At 33.1% G+C, this 27,234-nt stretch overlaps 1 protein-coding gene and 1 long non-coding RNA gene across 2 annotated transcripts; both read left to right on the top strand.

Moving 5' to 3' along the window:
- The first annotated feature begins 3,725 nt into the window (after positions 1 to 3,725).
- Positions 3,726 to 4,802, top strand: LOC134247296 (uncharacterized). Its single transcript, XM_062729660.1, has 2 exons — positions 3,726 to 4,008; positions 4,204 to 4,802. The coding sequence occupies exons 1-2, from the start codon at positions 3,729 to 3,731 to the stop codon at positions 4,317 to 4,319; spliced, it is 396 nt and encodes a 131-aa protein (XP_062585644.1). The 5' UTR covers positions 3,726 to 3,728; the 3' UTR covers positions 4,320 to 4,802.
- Positions 4,803 to 6,246: 1,444 nt separating this feature from the next.
- On the top strand, positions 6,247 to 7,443 carry LOC134247295 (uncharacterized). Its single transcript, XR_009987801.1, has 2 exons — positions 6,247 to 6,731; positions 6,903 to 7,443. It is a non-coding gene; the product is annotated as an uncharacterized LOC134247295 (long non-coding RNA).
- The last annotated feature ends 19,791 nt before the right edge of the window (positions 7,444 to 27,234 follow it).

The raw sequence follows: 27,234 nt of genomic DNA, 5'->3' as shown, positions 1-27,234 counted from the left end.
AGGATCTATTTCTTTATCAGAGAAGCTTCTCTTTGACAAGTGTTTCTTAAAGTCTTGTAGAATACTAGTAATACTGAGAGCAGTGCCATTGGTATTTCGCAAATGTCTTTTGCATTTACCTTGAACGAAACCTTTGAATACCGCTGGGTTGTGAGAACTTTCTCTATGTAGATATTAAGATTTGATATCAAGTTTGTTTGATTCTTGAAATTTTCTTCCTTTATACACTTTTGTGTCTAAAAAGTTTACTGAATCAACAGAGATTTCAAAGGTGAATTTTAAGTGCGGATGACACTGATTGCCAAGTTCAAAGAAATCGAGAATCTCAGTCTCAGAACCATTGAAAATGATGAAACCATCATCTTTAAATCTGCCAAACAAGATTTTATTAGCAAATTGAAACATCCCAAGGAGGGGAGATCACCCCCTCTTTCCATCCTCTACTTAACAAAATAAATATGTATTGTGGGGTTCGTTCTTGAACTGTTTGATTAACTATGCTAAAAAGATCACTAAGCCTTTTATTTTGAAAAAAAAATCCGTTTTTCAAGTTGTACATTATATTAGCTGCAGGTCTGTAGCTCTCCGAAAAAAATATATTGATAGACCGGAGAGCTACAGTGCCACCCATTGAAAAAACTGTATATTTATTGCGCACAAAAAAGTGCGCTCGGTTCTTAATCAATTCTTTCAAATTCTTACCTCAATTGCAAATAAGGAAAGATTTCAAAAAATTCCTTCATCTTCTATCAAGTACTCTCGTAGTTGACATTCGAACGAAGCATATTGGACCGAATTATCTTTGAAACCAAAATGGCAGTATAAATAAGCGAAATGTTCGATGATTACAATATCAGGGTCAGGAGGACTATTAACAACAATTATGAGGAATGTTTGGTTGTGGAAAAAGCGAAAGAATATGTTAGGAACACACGGTTAGTAATATTTTGAGATTACAGTTTGAAAAACATGGAGAAATAAATCGAGAACCGAGCGCACTTTTTTGTGCGCAATAAATATACAGTTGTTTCAATGGGTGGCACTGTAGCTCTCCGGTCTATCAATATATTTTTTCGGAGAGCTACAGATCTGCAGCTAACATTATATAAATGGTGCCTGTTTTGGAGGGTAACAGTTGAAATTGACACCCTTAGGAAAACCATTGTCAACCGAAGCGTCAGCGGAGGTTGACAATGGTTTTCCGAGGGGTGTCAATTTCAACTGTTACCCTCCAAAACAGGCACCATTTATTTTATTATACTGAATGTCATTTTTGATTAAAAGATGTCTGCAAAAAAATCGTCGATTGTCTTTACGTTCACGTTTATAGAAAGCTTTCAAACTCCCCGCTACTTCGAAAAAGATTTACTAACCTCTTTATTGTTTATTTGATACTCTAAGAGTCCTTTATCATCCAAAGTTTCGTTATCTAGCACTTGCAAGCATGTTTCGTCTGTTGTTTGTTGCTTTTAAGTAAGCTACATCAGAAGCAAGCTTTTATTTACATTAAGTTTATTCCGGTTCTTTCAAACGCGCAACTGACGTGTTGAGAATTCTACGGTGAACCGTACGCGCATAATTTCCACGCATGTGGCATTACCGTTGTGTTACCCGTTGCCACGTGTGTTGCTAAGGCTGAGGGTAATAGAACGGATTGTTAACTGCGTTTAAACCAATCAGATTTTAGTATTTAACATGAAAGTATAATAATATAAGTTATTAATGTTGTGCATAACTAAATACATGTAAGCATTAAAACGTATGTGCATCATGTGTTAAACTCTCACCATTTCCCAAATACTAATACTACGAATTTTAAGATTGAAATAAATGAAGAGTTGTTACATGTAGCAAAAAGCCAATAAAGATAAACAAATTTCTGAACTAAATTGTATATTGTGTAACTATGTATACTAATAGGATTTACATATTCTAATGATTTACATATTCTAATGATTTACATATACTAATGATTTTTTTTTGTTTATTGATTACATTGGTGTCGGGAGCAAATTGAAAGTGCGGGGGGATAATTGAAAAAGAATTTTAAAAAATCAAATTTTAAAAATAATTGACAAAAAAAGAAAAGAAAATTTGTCCATTGACAAAACTAGTAGTCCAAACCCGAAATCCTATTTCGGGGGGGGGGGGGGGGATCCGATTTTTTTTTTTTATCAAGAACTACCACTTACTCTTCTTTCTTTGACTACACTGTAACGTGCCTGTTGAAAGGGGGAGGGCTAAACCAATTTCACTTTTTTCAATGTCTATATTAATTATGTCTGTCTTTGCAAAAAAGTGGGGGGGGGGGGGGGGCTAAGCATCCCCTTCCCGACGCCCATGGATTAAATCACAGTTGTGAAAACCAAGTCATTTATAAATATGTGTTTTTATGCTGTTGAATTTAGAACCGGTTTCATGATCAGAATTCCACGACCCTGCTCAGTTTTCAACGGACTAGGGTCTAAATTCAACATATTACGTCTCAATATTCAACGTTGAAAAATGACCCCCGGGTCAAAATTCAACGTTACACCGGCTGTCGTGACGTTAAATGACGAAGTGATGCTGCCCCGGGTCGATAGACATATGCATGTTTATCATTTCACCTAAATTTTTCTTATTATCATAGGAATTAGAAATTTTGCATAAGTGTTTTATTCGTTCTTTATAAGATGTTGATGAATTTTCATAAAATTATCTCCGTCCTTTATGGAGTAAATGTAATTGTCTCAATAATTTCCGAACAGCCCTCGTATATAAAGACCTTTTGAATTCTAGACAGCATATTTTTATTCTCACCAGCTGTTCATTAAAATTGTTGGACACCTTTTATGAATAAACACATGTATTTCATATTTGGGATATTGAAGTAATATTGAAAGTTGAATTTCATCATATGGATGTTACTATAAGTGAGAATGAATGCAGTGAGTAACACCGGAAGTAAACAATTGCTATGACGGTGTTCCGCGTCTTTTGAATGAACTGTTCTTCCGCACCTTTTGTAGTATTACATCTGAAGGACAATAAATGACACAATCTTAATCTTAATCTGGTAGCAAAAGTATCCCTCGTTACGTGTGTAAATTGCATACATCTTTCATAAAATATCAGACTGAATTTACATCAAATATATGTATACTAGAATGAAGTTTATTTAAGGTTCATAAACCCTCTGCTCACTCATATAAAATATTGCTTCAACCTTAATGATTTCTAAAAGAAAAGTATTTTATTAGGAAAATACAAACAATTATTATAGCATAGCTTGCGGGGCAAAATTGGACAAAAAAGACACTTCAACTTAGCAAATCAATAATAGTCATTCATGTCATTAATGAACCGTAAGTTTGACTTTCGAAAATTTTGGTTTTTGGCGTCCACCATAATAGAGTCATTATCTGAGGTGACGTATAACACTCGTAATAAATAAGTTAAAATGTCCAAATACTGCACTTATTGATAGGTCAGGTGAAATTAGCAATAGTATATACAGAGTAAGTAATAAAGAGGCAAAAAGCGGAAATAAACAACTACAATGACGGTGTTTCCTATCCTAAGAGCTACATTATTTTTTCCGCACACTCCATAATAATACATAGGAAGATAAATTTAACCGAGTTTTAAGGATTGTAAAAATCAACAAAAATATCACTCACTAGTATAAATAGAGTGAAGCATGCACAGCTTCTCAGATTTAAAGTTTATCAATGAACATAACAAAAATGAACTGTGTATTGACTTTAGCTTTTATTTTCGTCACGATTTTATGCTTCAGTGATGGACAATTCGAACACAGTCAAGATTTCGGTCAAATGGAAGATCTCGGAAGAATGGAAGAGTTTGGACCTATACAAGACCGTGGTCCTATGCAAGATCGTGGACCAATGCAGGACCTTGAAAAAGATTTCAAGCAAATGCAAGATATCGGTTTAGAACGACAACGATTGACTAACAATGTGGAACAAAAAGAAGCTAAGAAACTTGAAAAACCAGATTTACAGGGTTTGTTTGCTTATTTTTAATTTTTTACTTCAAATGTTTATTTCGGATTAAAAATGTATATACACACTGACATAGACGACAAAATCTTTCACTCAAAAATACTAATATATGTATTAAATCAGATAAATCGGTACGGGAGAAAAGGATAAATCATGCAGATTAAGAATATATCAAATTTTTCTCGTATTATATTAGATGCTGACAAATCAAGCAGAATAGGCGGGATATATTCAGCTGCCGGAGGGATATCACGCATGCAGAGGAGGAGACGACTATGGCCTTGTATAAGGAGAGATATGACATTGTGTTGAGAAACTGCGTTCTTGTGTATTCAAAAATCTTTGCAGAATTTCAGTTTCCTATAAAGTGACATTTTTTTTAATCAAGTGTTGTTTGAATCTTGTAAAAAATTGAAATGAATGGATAAAAGTCCAATATGCCTTTAAAATTGTGCATTTAAGACCAGAGACTTCAGAATATACATGTACCTTCTTTTGTATTTGTGTGAGGATGGGTGACGTTTTTGATGGGTTTTGTGTGAGAGCGAGGATTTGTCTGTGTATCTTTGTATATATTTGCTGAAAAGCAATTAAGAAAATGGATTTATTTTATTTTGAAGTCATTGTCTTTGTTCAGATGGAATTTTTAGACAATGCCTAGGCTCATCACACATAAAAAAATTCAATTAGCATGAATGTGTCTTTAAGCAGCTACATCTTCACTGAATTCCACTCGCAACAATTTTGGCATGCATTTATATTGCTAAACAAAGCTCACAATTTTATTCCTGATACTACATGTTATACATGTACAATGAATTCATGAAATTTATCTTGATAATTACATAGATTTAAAAATTCCTCTTAAAGCCTACCCCTCCTACAGTTTTAGTCTGATTGCAATTTTTCTTCGAAGAGAGACTCAAAGTTCTAATTAAAGGTCAAAGTCGAAGTGCCACTTTTCTTTTTCTTAAATATAAACCAGTAGAGCTACAGTCTCGACAGAGACTTCTGGATATCCTTCAACTTTATTCCCTAGTACTTTTAAATGACAAAATATATCATAAAGGGAGTATTATGGTTAAACAACTTGAAATTATGTACTTATCTTTGCGAAATATCAAATTTTATCTGCTTAGTTTACGAAAAGTCAATAGATAAATTACTTTAAAGTAAACTATTTCAAAAGGCATCATAAAAAATCCAAAAGCTCTTCCTGAAATCCAGCTTGGCTTGTATTGTATGTTTTCTTTCATATAAATGTTTTTTGTTTATGTTTAAATGCAATTTTTGATAATAACAAGATGAAATATTTATTCATTATTTATTTGCTTGTTACAAAAATATTGATAAATAATTTGTACTTCAAATATTTATTCCTAACGCATTAATAAGATTCTTGGAAATTCCGAAGACGCAATCATACCTTCAACATATAACAAGCTAACATCCTGTCTAATAGAAACGTACAAGGTAGTTGCAATTTCAAAGTGATTTATTTCTCATTATGTGGTATACTAACTGCCACTGCGTTGGTTTTGAAGAAAAGCAGATTGATTATTACACTTAATATTCAATTAAATACTCTGACTCTATCTTGTTAAACTTACTTGAAATTATTTCACAACTTCATCGTATGCTTATGAAAAAATCAAATACGCTCAGCTATTTCAATAAAAATTCAATTTTGTACCAAGTATAAAAATATAATCACCATTCGACAAGGGATGCTACTCCTCCAAGGCACTACTGAAACTTTTATGTACTTTCACAGATTTATAAAGTGACACGTTTATTTTTGTAGATATATTTTGAGATTGATTACTGTTTGTTAATTACTTCACCTTTTTCATTAAGTGTCTTTTGAGAGAGATCTTGAATATGGATAGTTACTGTTACATTTGAGGTTTGAATTTAATTATATACATGTACTTAATTCTCTCTATCAACTTTTTCTCCGCCATTTCTTCATCTTAATTTCTTCAGTTTTAGCTGTTCCTATACTTTCACATTTATCTGAACAAAACATTTGTTCCTAATTACACATGTCAAACCAAGTACCGCTACCACTTGTAAAAGGTCAATTCGACATGAAACAAGATTGTGTAATACTTGATTAAAATGGATTATTTATTAGCAAGATAAAATTTAGCTTCACAGAATATTACTTTTTCAAACACTGCAAGTCAACATTTTTTTCGCTGCAAATACGTTTGATGTTTAACCCTTAGACACAAAAAAAATCATATTGACGCATGAGTAAATCGGACTGAAATGGGATGAATGGATGAGTAAGAATGGAAATAAACACTTACAGTGACGTTTTCCCTGTCATCTAGGTTAATTATTTCTTCCGTTAAGTTCATAGGAATACCGAAGGATGACAAATGACCGTTAGAATTTTCAGGATTGTCAAAATAACACTTACCACGAGTACATATACATGTATAAATTGCTGGAATCTTGCACATTTTGTCAAACTGAGATTGAAACTTAACATAGTAAACATGAAGATTTTGACTTTAGTTTTGGGTTTTATCATGACTTTATGTTTCTGTGAGGGACAAATCGGACAAGTTCAAGATCTCGGACAAATGCGAGATTTTAGACAAAATCTTGGACATATGCAAGATGTCGATGTTGATCAACTAAACTTGAGAAATATGATTTTGCCCAGTGATATACGTGAACAGATCGCAGTTGATAAACCTCTAAACTTAAAAGGTAAGTGCTCGTTTTCTGATTTCAAGGAAATGTCTAAAAATTAGGAAATAGTTTGCTGTACGTCTTCATATCATTTAGATATAAAAAGAGTCGTACCGGGATAGAAATAACTGAATTTATCATTGATTAAAAAAATATATATACTCTGGAATATTATTTTTGTCTCCTTAGATGATAGCAGATCAAGTAGAACAGGTGGGCTATATTCCGCTGGCGGTGCAGTTCGACGGAGGTGGTGGCTGTGCAGAATACGACCTTTATTATGTTAATGAAGATCAATAGCCTGCTGTTGTGTGAAACCTAGACAGAAATCCAGCTTCCTGTGAATGACATCATATAGATTTCGTGTTGTGACAATCATGTTTAATAAAATTCGATGGTTTAATTTTGCATAACTTGGTTGCAGACAATGGACATTATGAATGAATATTTATTTTCACGGGGTTTTTTTCTTGGGGCATTTGGAAATTATGGTTTAAGGCAAATCACACATGGGAAAAACTTAGTGAATACCAGTATGTTTAATAATACATGTATGTAACAAGAACGCATCGGTCATTTATATATATGTGCATTTGTTTATTAGAGTCTACCTTTAATTTACCATAATTATTCCTATTTGTTGTTATTTTTGTTGTTAAAACTTATTTGTTCATATTTACTTTGCCAAACACATGTTTCTTTGAACTAAAAGTAAAAATTATAACATCGAGTTTTGCATATATCTATATTTTTCCAATCTGGTTTTCAATTCTGCACGTCAGATATATACATTTCTAACTACTGTGATTTAAGTTTCACTCCCACACACATAAAATTATCTAGGAGATTTTGAGAAATGAATATAAATCTGTTTCATTTGTGTTGTAGTTAAGGGTAGAGCGACAATTGCAGGAAGATTTTTTCAAGCAAATATCTTTTTTTTTTACTATACTAATAAAATATAAAGATAATGAACAGGGGCCCAGGGAAAGCAGGATCTATACAGCAATCACAGAAAGTCTTTTCGAAATCAGAAGTAATTAAAAGTCTGTTTTTAAAAACCCCAATCATTAAAATTTTTTATTTTATTTTGCTATTTTAAGAAAAAACAACAAAAAGTACACATACATATATCGTATGTCACAAATCTTTCCCAAAAGAAAACACATCGAAAAGAACTTGCAAACTTTTCTGTTAAGAAGACGCCTAGTTATATTTAGGTTTTAATAGACTAAAGGTATTGATGGATCTAGGAGTGTTAAAAAAAATAAGACTGACAGTCAGAATTTAATTGAAATTTAATTACAATTCAGTTAACGATGGACCAAGCCAGTATAGTATAATGAAACATAAAAATCATTGTACCGGTATTATTTTTATTAAAGAACAAGGTGCAGTTTCAATACAAATTATTCCCTATATGAAAGTGATTTAAGATATCAAAATTCTTTCTTTCTGAATCATGGGAATTCTCTGTCGTAAGAATACACAAATCGTTTCCTTCTGCATGCTAATTGTGACGACATTACCTTGTGCATTTTCGCGTATTTTCTTGAAAAGTTGCAGAAGACATAAATTTTCAATGATATTTTCTTTCAGAAAACATACTCTGCCACCGTCGCCCAAAAAGATTTTGAGATATGTGATTTTTCACAGCAGTTTACATAATATATCCAAATATTAAAATGGGCGACGGTGGCAGACACTATTTTCGAAAGGAAAATTGGGACAGAAATGAGTCATTTTGAGGTTTTCTGCATTAAACTTAGAAATGTACCAACTTAATGACGTCATATTTCCAGAAAGGTCCTACTTCATGCCATAATGATTTATCATATTCAACTACTCAACTATTGTTAAAACCAATTTCATAACTTTTAAAGTTTTTAGGGCACAATAAAGTTCAAACTTCTTTGCAATGTGATTTTTGATAATTTGATAATAATATTATAATCACCAGTGGAATGGGGAGAGTACTTCTCCAAGGCTCTTTCCAAGTGAATTTTTAATGAGACTCTGAATATCGAATGTATCTGTTGTTTTAACGTTTGAAGTTATACTTAATTCTCTCCATCAAGTATTTTCTGTACCATTTCTTTATCCAAACTTCTTTTTTTTAGGTTAAGGAACATGTGTTCCTATACCAGGAAGTATAGTTTCTGCGTATAAAACACCAATCCGACATAAAACAAGATTTTGTAATGAATAATTTCAAAGAAAATATTTGATTTGCCAGACGGGATAAAAATTTACTTTAACAGAACATGTGTATTCGAAAATTTATATTTTTTCTAAAATTTGAAATATGCATGATTTTCTAGGTAACTTCTAAAAACTATTTAAATTCATGTATGGAAAAAAAAAGATTATATAAACAAAGTTGAATGAGGCACGATGGAAAAAAAACTTACAATGACGGTGTTACTCGCCCTGAAAGTCAATTCATCTCTTCAATTCAGCGAGGGATGACAAATGACATATAGAATTTTCAGAATTGTCAAAATATTCCCCTGGTGAGTGCACAGATGTACATGTATTTAAATTGCTGGAATCTTGCACAATTTGTCAAATTGAGATTGAAACTAAGGAAAGTACACATGGAGAATATTGGGGTTTTAGTTTTCGTTTTTGTTCTGACTTTATGCTTCTGTGAGGGACAATTTGGGCAAGTGCAGAATCAACAGACTGCAGTTATATACCCTCAAAATCCAAAAGGTACCGGAAAATTTTACTTTTTCTGTTATTAAGGATAATGTTTAAAACTTGAATTTGTTTGCATTACGTTTTTATATCTTTTAATATATCAAAAGAATTTGATCAGGAGAAAACTGACTGAATTTATTGTAAAAATGAAAAATAAAATATGGAATATTATTCTTGTCACTTAAGGTCCTGGCGAAGGAAGTAGAATAGGAGGACTTTTTTCCACTATTGGAGCAATTCCACGGAATTCCACTAGCCGAGCAACTTCACGGAGGGGGCGGCTTTGTAGAAGACTGCCAGCACTATGTAAAGGGAGATCAATAGCATGTTGCCGTGTGGAACCTAAACGAAAATAAGTCTTCCTTTGAATGAAAAATGTGGACTCTTTGACAAGCTTTCTTTGGAAATTGGAGTAAGCTGACAAAGAACACTGTTAGTCTTAGAAATGAGACTTTTAGAAAAAAAAGTTCTTAAGTTTTGAATAGCATTCGGCAATATGAATGAATATTATTCATTTTTAATTTCTTTCCTTGGGGTATTGGGAAATTTTGATTGAAGGTTAATCACACATGGTAAAAAGAGAAACTAAATAAACTAGAGGTACTGTGAGCAATGAGCTCACTAAATGATACCCCCGCCTCCCATATGACTATAATGGAAGTGTCCATGTTTTGTTGTGGGAAACCATAAATATGTGTCAGATCAAAAAGTAAAATAGGAGGTGCACAATGGCAATATGTAATAAAGATTCTGTGAAAGTTTCATCAAATTTTATTCAGTGGTATGAGAGGAGTTGCGGATAAGAGATGGGTACCCCAAAGCGTAACAGACGGACGGACGGAAAGACGTATAGACGGACGGAATTAACGATTACTATATACCCTCCCGCTTTTCAAGCGGGGGGTATAATGAAGATAACAATGAGTACTGTGTCGTATAATGCGTGTATTCTACGTGATCTACAGAGTCCAAATAAATCAGATAAATATAATACAATACATTAGATTTATTAGAGTCAACTTGTATTTATCATGTTTTTTTCTTTTTGTCGTTAAAAACTTAAATATTCACGCTTTGCTACATGATGATTTCTTTAATTGAAGGTAAAGGTAATTATGATGGGCGAGTTTGCATGAATTGATATTTCTTCATTCTGGTTCTAAAATATATTAAAGATTATTTCAAATTATACAAAGACCTAAAAGCTGTTCATCCTCCCATCAAAACACTCCTACATCTTTTTGATCACATGATAAAGCCTGTTGCATTATATGGCTGTGAAATTTGGGGAACCCTTACAGCACGCATACAAGATAAAAACAAACATTTATACGATATTTTTAAAGAGTGGGAGGCAGAAAGCTTAAATATCAAATTTTGTAAATATCTATTGGAAGCTGGGAAGAAAAGTACTAATATTGCAATAATTTCTGAACTGGGAAGATACCCTATGTATTTTTCAATTATTCAAAACATCTTATTATACTGGCATAGGTTGCAATCAAGTCCAGAATCTTCCCTGTTACATAAAGCATATACAGAAAATATTAACCTTAATCAAGGCAATATTAACTGCTGGTACAAAAATGTAATTTATTATAGTAAGAAAATTAATCTCTCATTACCAGAATGTAAAACATACAAAAACACATTTTTAAAAAAACAAGTTAAGAAACATTTGAAAAAACACTTCCTACAATATTGGAAAATGAAACGTGAAGAGGGACTGGAATCTGGAAAACTTACTACTTATTTTATGTTTAAAGAAAATTTTATAATGGAAAAATATATGTACATTAAATCTCATGAAATAAGAAAATCCATTTGCAGATTTAGAATAAGTGCTCATGACCTAAGAATTGAAAAAGGCAGATATGAATCTGTAAAAAATAATGCTGGTCAAAGAATCCTCGTAGAAACAAAAGAATATGTTTAATGTGTAACCAAAACAATATAGAAGATGAATATCATTTTCTTACTGAATGCCCATTATATACTGAGGAGAAAGATATAAACTTTTTCGTGATATCTCATTACTAAACAAAAATTTCATATTATTATCAAAAGGAGACAAATTTCTCTGGTTAATGTCTAATGAAGATAATCTAATTATTACAAAGCTAAGTGAATATCTTGTCAAAGCCTTCAAAATAAGGCATAATGCCATGAGTTTTCATAAATAATGTTATAGACACATATTTATTTGTAAACTGGGATATATGTATATTGATAATATTGATTTTGATTGCATGTTAATTAACAATTTGATAACCCCAACTGCTGCATCTACATGTCCAGTTACTTGTAATATTATATCAGATATATACATGTGTGTGTATGTGTGTTTATGTTTGTATATGTTTACTATAACCTTTCTTTTAGAACTTTCTATCTTGTCATTGTAAGAAACCTTTATGCCTTCTGGGCCCAAAATTGGAAATAAAATTATCTTATCTTATCTTATCTATATTAAAGATACATTTCTTAGTTGCTGTTATTTAAGTTCATTCCCATACACATATTGTCAAGGACATTTCAAGCATGATTACGCTAAGCATCTTATTAATGTTTTGCTAAGTACAGTGCAATAATTAAATGCAGGAAATTATCATCACTAGCAAATATTTTATTTAACTCTTACATGAATTATATAAGATATGAAGATATAAAAAGCAGGGAATACAGCGGGATTGGGATAACGAACAGTATTGAAGATCAAAAGTCCATTAAACAATAGAAAATAGGAGCCGTGCAAACACGAATTTCCAAAACATCAAAGGTGGGATCATGTGCCATGGAGGAGTGAGTATCCCTGTAGACCAGTCACAGCCACCGTGTGCTCTATGTCATGATCGGGAAATAACGGAAAATCCGTTGACAATTAACTGTGAAAAGAATGGCCTAGTGGACTTTTGAAAATGCAATGATTTTTACAATTGATGGTATACTTTGACATTTAAACTTGTATCATGTACGGAGGTACAGAATTGCTAACAGACGTGAATTTTTTTAAAGTGATCATATGTATGGTGTTAGGGACACTAACATGTGAAGGTCGGGAGTTGAGGGTTAGTTGACTGTTGCTTTTGTTCAAGGGCATGCATGGAAATAACCGTTGAATGAAATGTTGAGCCAAATGCTTATATTGTAAGATAGCTTCAATACATTGTCCTTATGCAAAAGTACGTCATCAACTGTAAAAGTCAGCGCTCTTCGCAAACGTCCACTAGATTCATTCAAGGAATCGCTGAAAGTCTTTTTTCGAATTATGAAATGAAATTCCGTGTTTTATATGAAAACACAATGAATGTAAAGGCATTTCAACGAACTCCAAAGAGCAAATATATGCCATGAAACTTTTCCTAAAGAAATAACATCGCCAAGAAATTTCCAGATAAAAGAAAACTTTGTTATATTTATTGATCTAGAGGTTCTTAAACCTTTTATCCATGACAGTAAAAATTAATTTAAATTTAATGGATCATAAAACAGCTACTCAGTATATCGTTTTTGTTTTTTATTAAATTGCAAGTCTCTGCTCTGCAACTGTAAAATGATATATAATCTGACAGAAAAATTTGATGTGGCACTCATATCAGATTCCTCATCAAGTTACACATGCTATAAATTACAATTAAAAAAGGCCAATTCTTTTTGTAATTTGTCAGTATGTACATGTACATGCATATATAATTACATTTTACTCCTACAAAGCAACTCAAAGGGAATTCCGTGGACTAACTTTTTATAAAGAGTAATTCGGTAGGCTAGGGACTTTCTGATATGAGAGTCATAGATAAAGATAAGATTTATTCTAATTTTGAACTTATTAGTATTTCATTCAAAGGTTAAATGTACAATCACACACCTACGTTTTATGACTTATATAAAATGATAAATCGAACATTACCCTCACTTTCTAGTATATACACGAGTTCTTCACTGATATTGGGAAAATGTAAGTCAGACTTATTTAGGTCTCAGCTACAAACGGGATGTTTATCATAAACTTTGTTTACCTCAAATAAGCAGTTTTTAAAAGAATTCGACATGCAATTATTGGCAACTTCACCAAGTTGTAAAAAACGTAAAAATCTGCAGCACATTAATGGCGCTGAGTAAAATACTTCTGTGGAGAAAGTGAATCTTTTGCAGATCGAAGTAAAATACACACTGAATCTTTCGCAGAGGTATAATGTACAAAATTAACGTTCATCCACATTCCCTTATCTGATTATTTTAAAATGAGCGTACAAAAAGTCTGTTCGATTTCTCGAATGAATCATTTTCGCTTTCAAAGAAATTCAATCTCTACAAAACATACATGGTCAAGTAGTACAGGTGCATACATGTATGCACATATATTAATGTTATTTCAAATGTCAAGGTATTGTTGTAATTAATTGTAAATATTATATCTGTTGATGACAGCAGCTAATAAGAACTTAGAATATATTTTAAAAGTTTATTCAAAAGTTTAATTTTAAGAAAGAATTGAAATATGAGGCAGCCGACACTAAATTTTGAAGCTTTACTTTTTACAGCTGATAAATTTTTTTTTCTACGCTTTTTTTCTATCATTTACATCTCATTAGTTTGACCGGGGTTCATCAAGTCACCCATTCTACCATAACAGAAGTGAGAAAACAAATGATGAAATAAAACATACCGCATTCATTTCAATTGATAAGAATTAAGGAGAAAAAATTAGAATTACAAATTATCGAAATATGTCATGAGTTGCAAGATAAGAGGAAAACTGTCCTTTGAAGAAGGAAAGAACAATGATTGATTTCGAACATCTTCAAATAATTCGAATCTGTGAAGAGGCACATACCCTGGAATTCCATAGGTGGAATCAGATGCCTGGGAGCATACCCTGTCGATCTGTATCGCCAAGCGTGAGCCCAATGTGAGCCGTGTTCCGCTATCTGTCGATGACTCTGCTATCTATGAGATGCTTAATAAGCTTGGGGTCAATCCAAAAAGTGACCTCAAATATGAAAAAATTAGGAACCCTAATAACAACAAAATGACAAGTGTTCTCGACGGCAAAAGATTTGTATATATTGAACCTTTGAGACCAAACAAAGCCCGCAAACGCTTCAGTTATTGTGCAGGTCTCAAATGCAAGATATTCCATCGCGGACAAACCATTGAAAAACCGCCCCCCACCTGCACAAATTGCTGGGAGACCGGGCATTTCTTCAAGGCGTGCCAAAATGGACCCCGGTGCTCAGCCTGTAAAAACAAGGGCCATAAACCAGGCGATGAGATTTGTCCTCAGTTCACTCAAAACAACTCCAAAGTGGTTGCTTTCGATGGGGAGCAAAACATCCTTTCCAACTTCTACCCCTGTGACCTGAAGGTCTTTGGGGAGCATTTCAAGTCAGCGGAGCAGGCTTTTCAACTCACCAAGGCAATGCGCTCTGGTGATCTTGTGGCAGCAGAACGTATTCGCCAGGCTAAATCCCCTCTTGAGAGCAAGTTTATTGGAAAAGCTATTCGTGCACCAGATTCATGGCTACAGAATGCCCCTTCCGTCATGGAGGAAATTATAGCAGAAAAATTACAACAGTGTAATGAAATGAAAGATCTCCTTACTTCCTCCACTGCAGATGCGCTCTTTGCCCATTCTGTGTATGATCAATACTGGGGCGCTGGATTAACCGCCGTTCAAACCCTTCACACAAAATCGGTGGCGTAGCCAGGTCAAAATATTATGGGAAAGATCATCATTAAGCTCGCAGAAAAGCTACGTAAAGCTCCAGGCAAAGCATGGTCTCGTCCCAAGAGCCTGAGGTCAGGCTCCACCAACAAAGAAAGTCAACAGGGCCTAGACAACTACCTTAAGAGGTAAATCTTTAGACAATGGCAAATATCAAACTCTGTTCATTTAACTGTAGAGGTTTGACTAATTATGACAAAAGATTAATATTATTTGATTGACTCAATAATATTAATTGTGATATTATATTTTTACAAGAAACACATTTTGTTCAAGATAGGATTAACATTTATGACTCAAGGTGGCTTAGTTCCTCTTATCACAATTTTTCAGATTCGTCACATAGTAAAGGTGTCTCAATACTATTTAGTAAAAATTTTCCGTTTAAAATTCTTAATGTTCATAGATCTGCTGATAGTTGAATTTTACTGTTGAATATTGAATATAAGAAAAGAGTTATCTCTCTTGTTAATGTATATGCTCCGAATTTAGAAAATTATAGAGAAGAATTCTTTAAAAAAGTTATGAAATGGATTTCTCAGTACACATTAAATGATGAAAATATTATACTTGTTGGAGACCTTAACTGTAAAATCTGTAATGAAAAGGATAGAAGCGTGAAAGTTGTTAAAGATTTAATACAGAGATTCGATATATATGATTTGTGGTCGGATTTAAAATCAGATAAAGCAGGTCTAACGTGGTGTGACGGTAACAACTTGCCTAAAAGTAGAATAGATTATGTATTTATTAGTAAGGATTTTTGTTTTACTCCTGAGAATATATATTTAAATCAAAGAGAGATGATCGCTCATTCTATTTTTAGATACACTTGGTGCTTTACGTAAATTACGTAAAGCACCGAGTGTATCTAAAAATAGAATGAGCGATCATCTCTCTTTAATTTTTAAATGTTCCGTTTCACATAACGATAGGGGAAAATGATATTGGAAATTAAATACTTCTGTTCTACAAGACCCCAATTATTGTTCCTTGATAAATGATTTTTTTACCCAACTTCCCAAAGATATAGAAAATGAAAATAATGCTCACACTAAATGGGAATTGATAAAACATCACATAAAGAAAATAAGTATTAAATTCTGCACCCAAAAAAATAAATCTTTGAAAAGTAGAATTCAAAATATTGAAAAAGATATCGAGAGGATAGAAAATAGTCACTATACACAAATCAACATGATTCAAAAAAGGGATCTAGAAAACGAATTAGACAAATTATCAAAGACCTATGTATATAATAAACAAATGCTACGTATTTTAGTTTAATGTTTTATTCGAGTTGGCAGGTATTGTCCACAGTGGTCTACACAACAGTGGGGCAGCCGGCAAAATGGCATACCCCCAACATCAACATAAGTTGTGCCCTCCCTGACGGGAAAAGTAGCACGCTGGGTTGACCTCATTCGTGCTACGGACACATTTCAACACAAATTATCTTTTATAATTATATTATTTTGCTTTAGCTTTAAATTGTATAAGATATAATTTTCAAAGTCAACATCACATATATCAACATCAACCATCACATATATCAACATCAACCACAAAAAGTCAACAAAATCAACAGTGCAATGGTTAAATTGAAGGTGACGATTTCGCAAACACGACCACTGTGAAGTATAGTTTACTGTCTTTCCCCGAACTCCTCGAATGGATGATTCGCCAAATTGACCCTTGTCATGCATGGTATTCGGCCAGAGATCATTCCTAAGGTCCCAGAATACGGAAATTCCAAAGGTCCCAGAATACGGAAATAGCAGGCAATTCAGATCAGCATCGTTAGTCTCCTTCAACGAAATCTCTAATATCTGAAAAGACAAAAACAAAAACCCACAGCAGAAAAAGATTCTCAGTAACATTTGCACAACTCTAATAAATTTGGTATAACCAAATGATGTAAAACAATGAAAAACGTTATTTAAACAAACAAAAGTAGAAAGGGTATATACTTAACACCTAGCTCAAGGGGTTGAGGTGGGAGGGTATTTCATAAAACAAAAACATAAATCGGATACTTTCATCACCCACCTTTCACTTTCATTGATGCATAGAAAAGGGGAGATAACCCGTAAACCTAGTGACTAATTACCGACACTGTATGGATGGATAAATAAATTCCGGCTTATCACATTTATTAGTTTTTTCCACAAAAAGGAGGTGAATGATGACATATAATAAAAGGATAGAGCTTTGATAACGGCGCATATTGTGAGATGAACTCAAATATGCGGTATTATCAAAGACCTATGTATATAATAAACAAATGCTACGTATTTTAGTTTAATGTTTTATTCGAGTTGGCAGGTATTGTCCACAGTGGTCTACACAACAGTGGGGCAGCCGGCAAAATGGCATACCCCCAACATCAACATAAGTTGTGCCCTCCCTGACGGGAAAAGTAGCACGCTGGGTTGACCTCATTCGTGCTACGGACACATTTCAACACAAATTATCTTTTATAATTATATTATTTTGCTTTAGCTTTAAATTGTATAAGATATAATTTTCAAAGTCAACATCACATATATCAACATCAACCATCACATATATCAACATCAACCACAAAAAGTCAACAAAATCAACAGTTCAATGGTTAAATTGAAGGTGACGATTTCGCCACATGGGCACCGTAGGTGCCCACCGCCACCTGGTGGGGGTAGGCAACTACAATTTAACCACCCACCATGGACTCCTAGCCTACTCAAAACCCTCAGCAACCCATCCATCGTGAACATCACTCTCTCTCATTGCCAACCCACTGTAGAACTATCCTGCATTAAAATAATTCTGGTCTCCCTTCAATTAATTGGGCCTAACGTCCCCCTCCTGAATTTATATCTTTCAAGTTACTAGTATATTGCTTTGGGTCTCAGATTCCATTATTAATAGCCAACTGGCAAGAGAGAACTATTACCTGGACTAATGTAAGAAAATTATGTAGAAAATACGTTTTATTTAGATCCCCCCTTTTTATTTATTTGTTTATAAATTTGAATTTTATTTCTTATTTAATTATTTTTTAGGTGATAAAATACTTTCATGCAGAGATTAGAAACAAGATGAATGAGCACCTTTACTCTTTAACCTCCCCCCTTTCCCTTTCAGCATGATTATGCTATTCCTGTATTGTTGACAATAATTTTAAAAGTGTTCACGTGCCTAATTTGTAAACTGCAGAACACGTTTTTTGATATTTGGTAAATTATGTTTTTTGCCATTTTGAGGGAATGATGTTTTATATACATGTACCACTCATTTTGAAAGCGAACTCTTCAAAGCATCATTTAAATTTGATTAAATCTTGTATATAATAAGTACCTTTCAAACCAAGACACACAATGGAGGACTGTATTTGTATTTACAGCTCATTTGTAAAAGTAGTTGGACTGGAGCAGACACTGAAGGCACACATGACTAAATCCTTTATTCTAAACCCCTTCCCAGCTGATGCTCTATCAAAAATGCATGATCTTTTCACACCTAAAGCTCACCCCCCCCCCCCCGCAAAAATATGTTATGGAATAGGTTATTTAAATAATAGACTTCAAAATATTTTTAAGGCTGTAGAAAATGGATATATGATAAAGAGCATAAAAATTAATATGCTTAGTCAGTGGAAACCTAACCTATATCTAATACCCTAAAATGCTGGAGAATTTTATCTAATCTTAATACTATGAATCTTGTAACTCCTACACACATGTGGATTTGTATTTGTATCCCTTAGCTAAGCTGTATTTGTACCCACTAGCTAATGCATGGATGTAAACTGCATGTACATATATATGCACCGACTAATGCATCTTAATCCCATATGTGATAAATGTGTAAAGTAACATAAAATAATTATGCTACATGTAACTGCTCAGATGAGAGATAAACAAGCAAATGGCACCTGGGTTTGAACTGATATTTTCAATGGGAAAACGCCCCCTGAGATATGCATATGTGTCTTAATTTCCAACAGTAAGCACATACTATTAAAAAGAAAATATTGTAGGAAATGGTTTGGATTGTAACCTAGCCTGTGGAACAATATGTGTTAACACCCCTCCCCCCCACCCCCATCCCCGCGCTGTTAGGTAGTTAGGTAATCTCGCCTTTAGTGCTTATTAGTGATAAAGAAAACTAGTTACCTAAACAATTTACCCTTTGCGAGTTTAAAAACTGTGAATATAGAATTTTAACTAAAGCAACTTTTATCTGTGTGAAATAGCAAATCTTAATAACTTAGAGACACAGCAGAAACCAACACTGACAAAAAGCCCCAATTTGAACCTTAGAAGTCTAATTATAGCCCTTTCTATTTTATTTATTTATTGATTTATTTATTATTGTTGCACGACCATTCATACAGCGTATGCCATATTAGGAAAATACATAGAAAGTACCAGCACTGTGAGCTGTGTTCAAATGAGCCTGCATATGCATTGACTCAGTGTAGCACCTGAAGAACTCTGTGAATTGTCCCTCTTCCCAATGCCAAATTGAATAACGAGTAAAATTGGTAAAAGTTCAGGAAATTTGAGTTGCAATTCCTATTTTAAAGTTCACTTTCCCCAATGAGAAAGATAACTCTAAGGAATAAATGTTAATTATGTTAATTTCCTAATACTCTTGACAATTTATTTATTTCACAGTGCTTCAATTAGCCTATAAATTATTATTATTAAACTTCTTTTTTTAGTCTTTTATTTGTAGAATTGTATTTCAATACCCAAAGTTCTCTTCTTGTATAAATATTAAACAAGTGACTAGACCCATGTTTTTAGAACACTGTCAGGAAATAAAAGCCCATGCTGAAATTAATCTCTGTGTAAATAATCAACATTTGTGAAATAATCTATATATAATAAATTAGTAAAACAAGTTTACCTGATTTTTCATGTTAACTTATTGTCTTAAGATGGTACAAAACTTTTCATTTACTAAACACAACTTTATAAGATACAAGGCCTTTATGCTGTTAATGGGTGAGAAGACTTTAAGGAGGCTAGGGGGTCAACAATTATTAACCACCAGATATAATTTAAATTTTGGGATATGATATCTTAAGCTGTCAACTATTATTTGGCAAAGACAAATTTCATAAATGTTAGCTTTAAAATTTGATCAGTTATATCTTGATTGAGCTCTTCTTCTAAAGGAGGTCCAAATAGCCTAAAAATGGCCACAACCACCCAGCCCCTTTAAATGTAGGTGTTTATATTGTGTTATCATCAAACCTTCTAAATTAAGGTAAAGGCGCTGTTAGAGAAATTCATGATTATGCTCATGTACACTGGAGATGGCTTCCAACGAATGAACAGCATGACCTTCTTTTATTTCCTTTATGTATAATTTTAACTACCCCATTGAACAAAATGACAACACAGAATATAAATTGCGAAACATGCCCTTCGCCCCATCTTACTTAATCTGAACCCTTTGATATATATTAACCAGCAAAATAGTAGCTAGCCTTGCTAGATATTACATGTAGTTAATTAAAATAAAATTAGGGGAATCCTATTTATATCAACTGTTACTAATGAACCATTGAGGTCCTAAATTACTATACCCACATTGTTATTGTTCTTGTTGAATCTGAAGTTGCCTTCCCTATCAAGCCCCTTAAGAGAAGTGATATCCGAATAGGCGAGGATGCTGCTGGTCCTAATATATTATTATTATGTGGATTTGACAGACAATGTACAATTCAACTCTGGTGCATGTTACCTATGCCGGGTATGCCTCCCAGATTTTACAGCCTGAATTGTTGATTGTAATGCTTCCATCCAACTGAATTTTTTGACTCAAAATCTATTTACTTTTTTAGTCAACATTCATATTTACTTACCTTGAGTTTTGTCATATAGCATGTGTACAACTGTAAATATGTCTAAACAAATACACATCTTACTTGATGTTTCATTCATATCATAAAATGCATCATTGTAATGCTACATTCAAAAGCACCAAAACTTGTTATGTACTTTACTTCAAACTATTTTATTTCACAATTGATTACTGCCTTTGTCGCAACTGCATATCTTTCATGCCTCTCTTTAGACCCTTGTTAAAGTTGAATGGCCTTGATTGAAATTTATATACTTTAATTAGAGTTATGTCCCTTTGTGAATCTAACTATAAATAACATTTCTAAAGATTTGTCAAACTTTTATTACTTCTCAATCTGTATTTTTATTTTTTATTTACTGTTTTTAGGACAAAAGGTAGACTGGTATGGCACAGCTAGGGTAACCCTATCCTTGAACATTTATTTATTATTATTTTTTAAAAATCACTCGATATTTTAAATAAACTGATAAATGTACCAAACCCAAAGTTACAAAAGCATACTCATACTATAAGAATTATAATTATGGATATTCCCATTTTTAAATCCCCTAAAGATAGGCTAAGGGATCTAAGTAACTAAATATAGGCCACCATGTGTACGGATGTTTATTGGCAAATGACCTTGAATAAAATGGACCGAATAAAGTTGAAAATCATACCTATTTTTACATTAGCTCATTTTTTTCATATATTATTTCACTTAGTAAGTTTTTATTCATTCAAAATCTGCCGATGAAGTTGGTTATTATTTTACCACATTGTAATCTTGTACCATGTGTCAGTGTTTAAAGCATGGACGGGTGGCAAATCGATCTGTTTCAATCCAATAAAATACCTTGCCATCGAGCAATATCAATGTTAATAAGATAATCTGATTTACTTCTCTGACTGAAACTGAACTTTAAAAACTGGAAATCATTATAAAATATTTCATAAAACAAAAACATAAATCGGATACTTTCATCACCCACCTTTCACTTTCATTGATGCATAGAAAAGGGGAGATAACAAGGGATCTAGAAAACGAATTAGACAAATTATATGAATATAAATCTAAAGGTGCTCAAATACGATCGAGGGCCAAATGGGTTGATGAAGGTGAAAAGAATACCTCTTATTTTCTAAGGCTTGAAAACAAACATCAATCACATAATGTTATAAATACAATAAGAAAAGACGACCAGATCTATAATAAAACTGACGACATTTTAAATCAGCTTTGCTTATTTTATGAAAATTTGTACTCGAATGCACATATTCCAAAAGATGACATCGATAGCTATTTAAATAAAATTGACTTCGTTAACAAAATTACAGAGGAGGAAAAAATAAATTGCGATCAATTTCCGTCTCTAAAAGAATGTTCAGAAGCAGTATATCGAATGAAACAAAATAAATCTCTCGGAATCGACGGTTTACCAGTAGAGTTTTACAAAATGTTTTGGAAACACGTTTTTAATAGATATTTTTACAATGCCTTAGTAGCGTCGTTCGAAAAAGGTGGATTATCACAAACACAAAAATGCTCTGTGCTTTCTCTTATACATAAAAAAGATGCCATAGATAAGCTTGAAAATTATAGACCAATTAGTCTTACAAATACCGATTATAAATCATAGCTTTCGTGTTAGCGGAAAGATTAAAACGTGTTATAGATAACCTTATAAACAAAAATCAGTGAGCCCAAGGTTTCGATAATATAGACGATATCAGCAGTGGTCTATATCTTACGAAATTTGCTAATATACCTGTCTGCTTTCCTGTCATGGATACCTGAATTGAATGGATACCACGTGTTTGAACTTCTTGTCTTGACTTACTTTTGTGTACATTTTATAACAGTTAACATAAAAATTGTATTAAGTTTGTATACTGCATTGACCTGTGCAAATGTTCGAGTTTTTCTCTTGCTGAGGAAGAAGCACAGAATTACGTCGTCGCTACCGAGCGTTTAACAGTAGCTATGTCGCATTCGTCTGTCCAATATAAAAAGGCGACAACTGATTACACTGAACAATGTCTTAATGAATGCCTATTCAGGGGCCTTCGATAAGACTGACAAATTTCTTTTAAGAATCGTGTTAGGATTTAACTTTTTGTTGCGGTAAGACCAAAAAAAAAAAAAATAAGAACAACACTATCGTTTTTGCCTGTCGTATAGTTTATGTACAATTTTTTTTCGTAAGTATGCACTATCTCTGCATGGAAACATTTTACATGTATCCTTAAAAAAACCGTTATCTCCAAAACCGTTATCTCCTGTCCAACTTAACAGGTTGAAAATGCAACATCTATAAAAATGCATTAATCCTGTTCAAGGCACTCCTTCCTAAAGAATAAAATTAAGTTAAACTTCTTAAATGATTAGTTCTCTAAATATACATGTATGGTGCTCACACAGAATCGGATGTCGACAGGGAATGCTTCTTTCCTGAGCGCTAGATCCCACAGCTGATATTCCAGATCCCTCAGCTGGTATTCCAGATCCCAAAGCTGGTATTCCAGATCCCACAGCTGATATTCCAATTCCCACAGCTGATATTCCAGATCCCACAGCTGTTATTCCAGATCCCACAGCTGATATTCCAGATCCCTCAGCTGGTATTTCAGATCCCTCAGCTGATATTTCAGATCCCACAGCTGGTATTCCAGATCCCACAGCTGATATTCCAGATCCCACAGCTGGTATTCCAGATCCCACAGCTGATATTCCAGATCCCTCAGCTGATATTCCAGATCCATCAGCTGATATTCCAGATCCCTCAGCTGATATTCCAGATCCCACAGCTGGTATTCTAGAGGTCCATGTTTTTGCCCTTTCACATTCTATATGTTCACGAGATTTGTAAAATTGATTACTTATTGTTCTATTTTTTCATCAAACACCTTAAATGAGTATGAGTTACATAAGCTCTCTTTTTTTTGTTTTTAACATGATTCAAACAACATCTTTTCACCTTTCAGATCAACGTTCGCGTAACTTTTATGGTATATATTCCAATTGGGTAATATTCAATACAGTTATAATATATGCTGAAAAAATAATACATTCCCGATCCTAGCTAATATATTGCTGACAATGGAGAGTAGGATATAAAGTACTAGTGTGCACGTGCGTTATGAAATGAGGTGAATATCCTTAATGTTGCTTTGAAGGCAACACGTGTTTTCTATAATTTTTATATAGGGTTCATCCTAGTCTAACTACAGTCAGAACTATTTGTGTTAGCTTATGTATAGTAACATCTGCTTACATTTTAACCTCTTTAACTTCAGAAAGCATTTGCAATTATATTGAATTATACTAAGTACACTGTTTAACATTTAATTTTTTTTCTTAACGATGATCATATCGGAATATGGGCTTTTTTCTAAAAACAAAAATTGAGTTGATGCTTTATGATGGCACGACAGATTAGGGTATCTTAGGAAAATAAATGAACATACAGCACAAAAATCTGTCATTTGAAATAAACAAATTGGAAACAAACACACAAACCCCTATTAAAGGATTAGAGTTCGGATCATTTGCCATTGGGGAGTAATCATTCCCCATCGGCCAGTCACACCACTAGAACTCCTTGTCACGATAAGTCAAAAGAAAAAAAAACCTATTTGTAATATTTAAGTGTGCAAATATTTGACTAACAATTGGTATGAAAAACGTGAGTCAATTTTCCACTTCGCAAAAAATATTATAGATGTTTGCTGACGTGATCAATGTATCAACCATAGAACAACGGAAATAAACAAATTCCATTTTTAAAAAAATATCAAAAAAACCAATTACCTATTACGTCATCAGCCTGAACTTTAATTGATCGTCAGGAATGGTTGACAATGTATAAAGCTTTGAAAAAAAATCTACTTCTTGATGTTATTATAAAGTAGTCGGCCTACATGAATAGAAATTGTCATTTACAGTCTTATGGGAATTTGAAACTTACTTGCTTTAGATTCTTAGATAGCCCGCTCTTAAGTTTCTAATTTTGTAACCTTGATGCTAACCTTATAAAAGTGAATTACCATTCATAGGTAAAGGGCAAAATGAGTTACAAAACTTATTCCTTATCCCTTTTTTGAATATGAATTACAATGAAAGATGACTTATTTTTTAGAGTGACTTGCATGCTTATATTACTATCAACCACAAGGACAAAAACCCATCATTTGCATCGAAACTTGTGTCATGAATACCGCTCCTGCAAAGGAGATGTAAATCGAGGTTCCGTGTTGCTGGTAAACATATTTTAGTTCCATATGCACAGTATTCGTAAATGTTTTGTTCTAAAAAATAAGACAAGATATATCTTAGGTGTCAAAAATATACACTATTTGAAGAGACACTCGATTTTTTCATTGAATCATACAAATTAAATCATTCAAATTAATCATGGATCACAAACCATTGTTTTACCTGCAAAAACTTATAAGTAATTAAAATTGTTTTAAGCAATCAACGGTTTTGTTTATTTTGAGCTATTCCACAGATAATGGATGTCCCGGTACCTTGACGTCAATCAATGATTTATGCGATGACGAACTTCACAGAGAATGAATACTTGATATCGCGATTACTTAACTTAGCGGAACTCTTTCGCGATGGAGGTAGGAAACGTCTGTTGGGTGGGGGCAAAGTGCTATTGAATACAATTCAAGATCGATCAATGTGGAATTTATAAGGACAGATAAGTAAAAAATCCTGGTGGAATACCTTGTTAAACAATTGCTGAACTAGCCTAATAAATTTTTGAGAGGAGCCAATCCTAAATTGTTACATTTTTAACGATATTTTTAACTAAGCGGACTCCTCTTTAAATTTTCATTGAAAATCGTCACATTTTAAAGCAGATAAAATATTCTAAACTTTCCTTATTTCACAATCTACTTTTTGGAGTTCAATATCTTGCAAAACATTGTGCTTTCGGCATTAAATTGTTCGAATCATTCGATTTTCACTACTGTAAACAATGTCATTTGCCCCCAAAATTTAGACCTTTTTCGACTCCCCCGCAAAAGAGCGGTAGTAAGTTAGATAACTGCGAGGTACTCATTGGTATTCGCGATATTACGTATTGGAAACATATTTAACGTGTTTTTCCTCTCGTTTTTTTCTGTAAAAAAAAAACCTGGTTAAATTTGATCAAAATGGGTAGAATTTTTATTCATTTTATAGTTTTTGCACTAATTTGTCTTCTCGGAGGAACTACTCCTGAATTAACAGGTTCCAGCGTCAGTAATTTAACTAAGATGGATCCTCCAAAAGGTCAGTTTGTGCGCAATAATACATGAGTGTCTTCTTTTGTCAAGAAATAATGAAATTTGTTTGTAAAAATATATCATCAATATTAAATCAATAAAACTCATTTAAAATTGTTATTTGTATTGCATTGAAATTTTGAGATTTTATCGTAAGAAAGGATAATATTTAAAAAGAACTGAAACAATATATTAACATACCCGCGAAAAGTTATCATAGCTTTATATTTCTGAATTTCTCAGAGAAAAAAAAATAAAGCAAATTTTAAAATATATTAAACCGTATTTCGTTCTTTTTTTTTTAATTTCTATTTTTGTCTGAACAGTTTTTTCGGACAGAGTTGACAGTGTATTTTTCCTTGCCAAACCAATTCTACGGAAACCGGTCCGAATGAGAAGGATTAAGTTCATACCCCCAGAACACTGAAAGGCCTGACCACGCATACCTAAAAGTCACTGAACCCCAGAACACTGAAAGACCAGAGCACACCTATCTAAAAGTCACAGAACCTTGTTCCTGATCTAATTATTAGTATTTACTCTGGAAGAAATTAAATGTGATGTTTGCCAACCTCTTCATTTGTTAAAATTGATTTTTAACCATTTTCTATATTCAATAGCAAATTTTCAGTATCTTTTCAATGATGCGTATATATTTACATTTCCAATGTCTTTGTCGGAGATGAAATTACAAATAGTTAATGCACTTTATTGTCCCCCGCTTTCGCAAAAGCGAGGGGACATTAAACCTCATTCGTCTGTCAGTCTATCCATCTGTCCGTCCGTCCGTCTCAAAATTAACCTTGCCCATAACTTTTAATTTAGTGGAGCTACACTGTATGGCTTTCATAGATCAAATGTGTATTCTTGTGACAAGACCTTTCTTTGGGTACCACTAAATTTGACCTTTTGACCTTGCCCTTGGAGTTTGACCCACTTTTACACAAAAATTCCAAACTTTCATTTTGG

This window comes from Saccostrea cucullata, unplaced genomic scaffold (assembly GCF_032062105.1).
Source record: "Saccostrea cucullata isolate Sc308-1 unplaced genomic scaffold, CSIRO_AGI_Scuc_v1 ctg61, whole genome shotgun sequence".
In the NCBI taxonomy this organism is placed as follows: Eukaryota; Metazoa; Mollusca; class Bivalvia; order Ostreida; family Ostreidae; genus Saccostrea; species Saccostrea cuccullata.
This window is presented reverse-complemented; position numbering and strand designations above follow the sequence as displayed.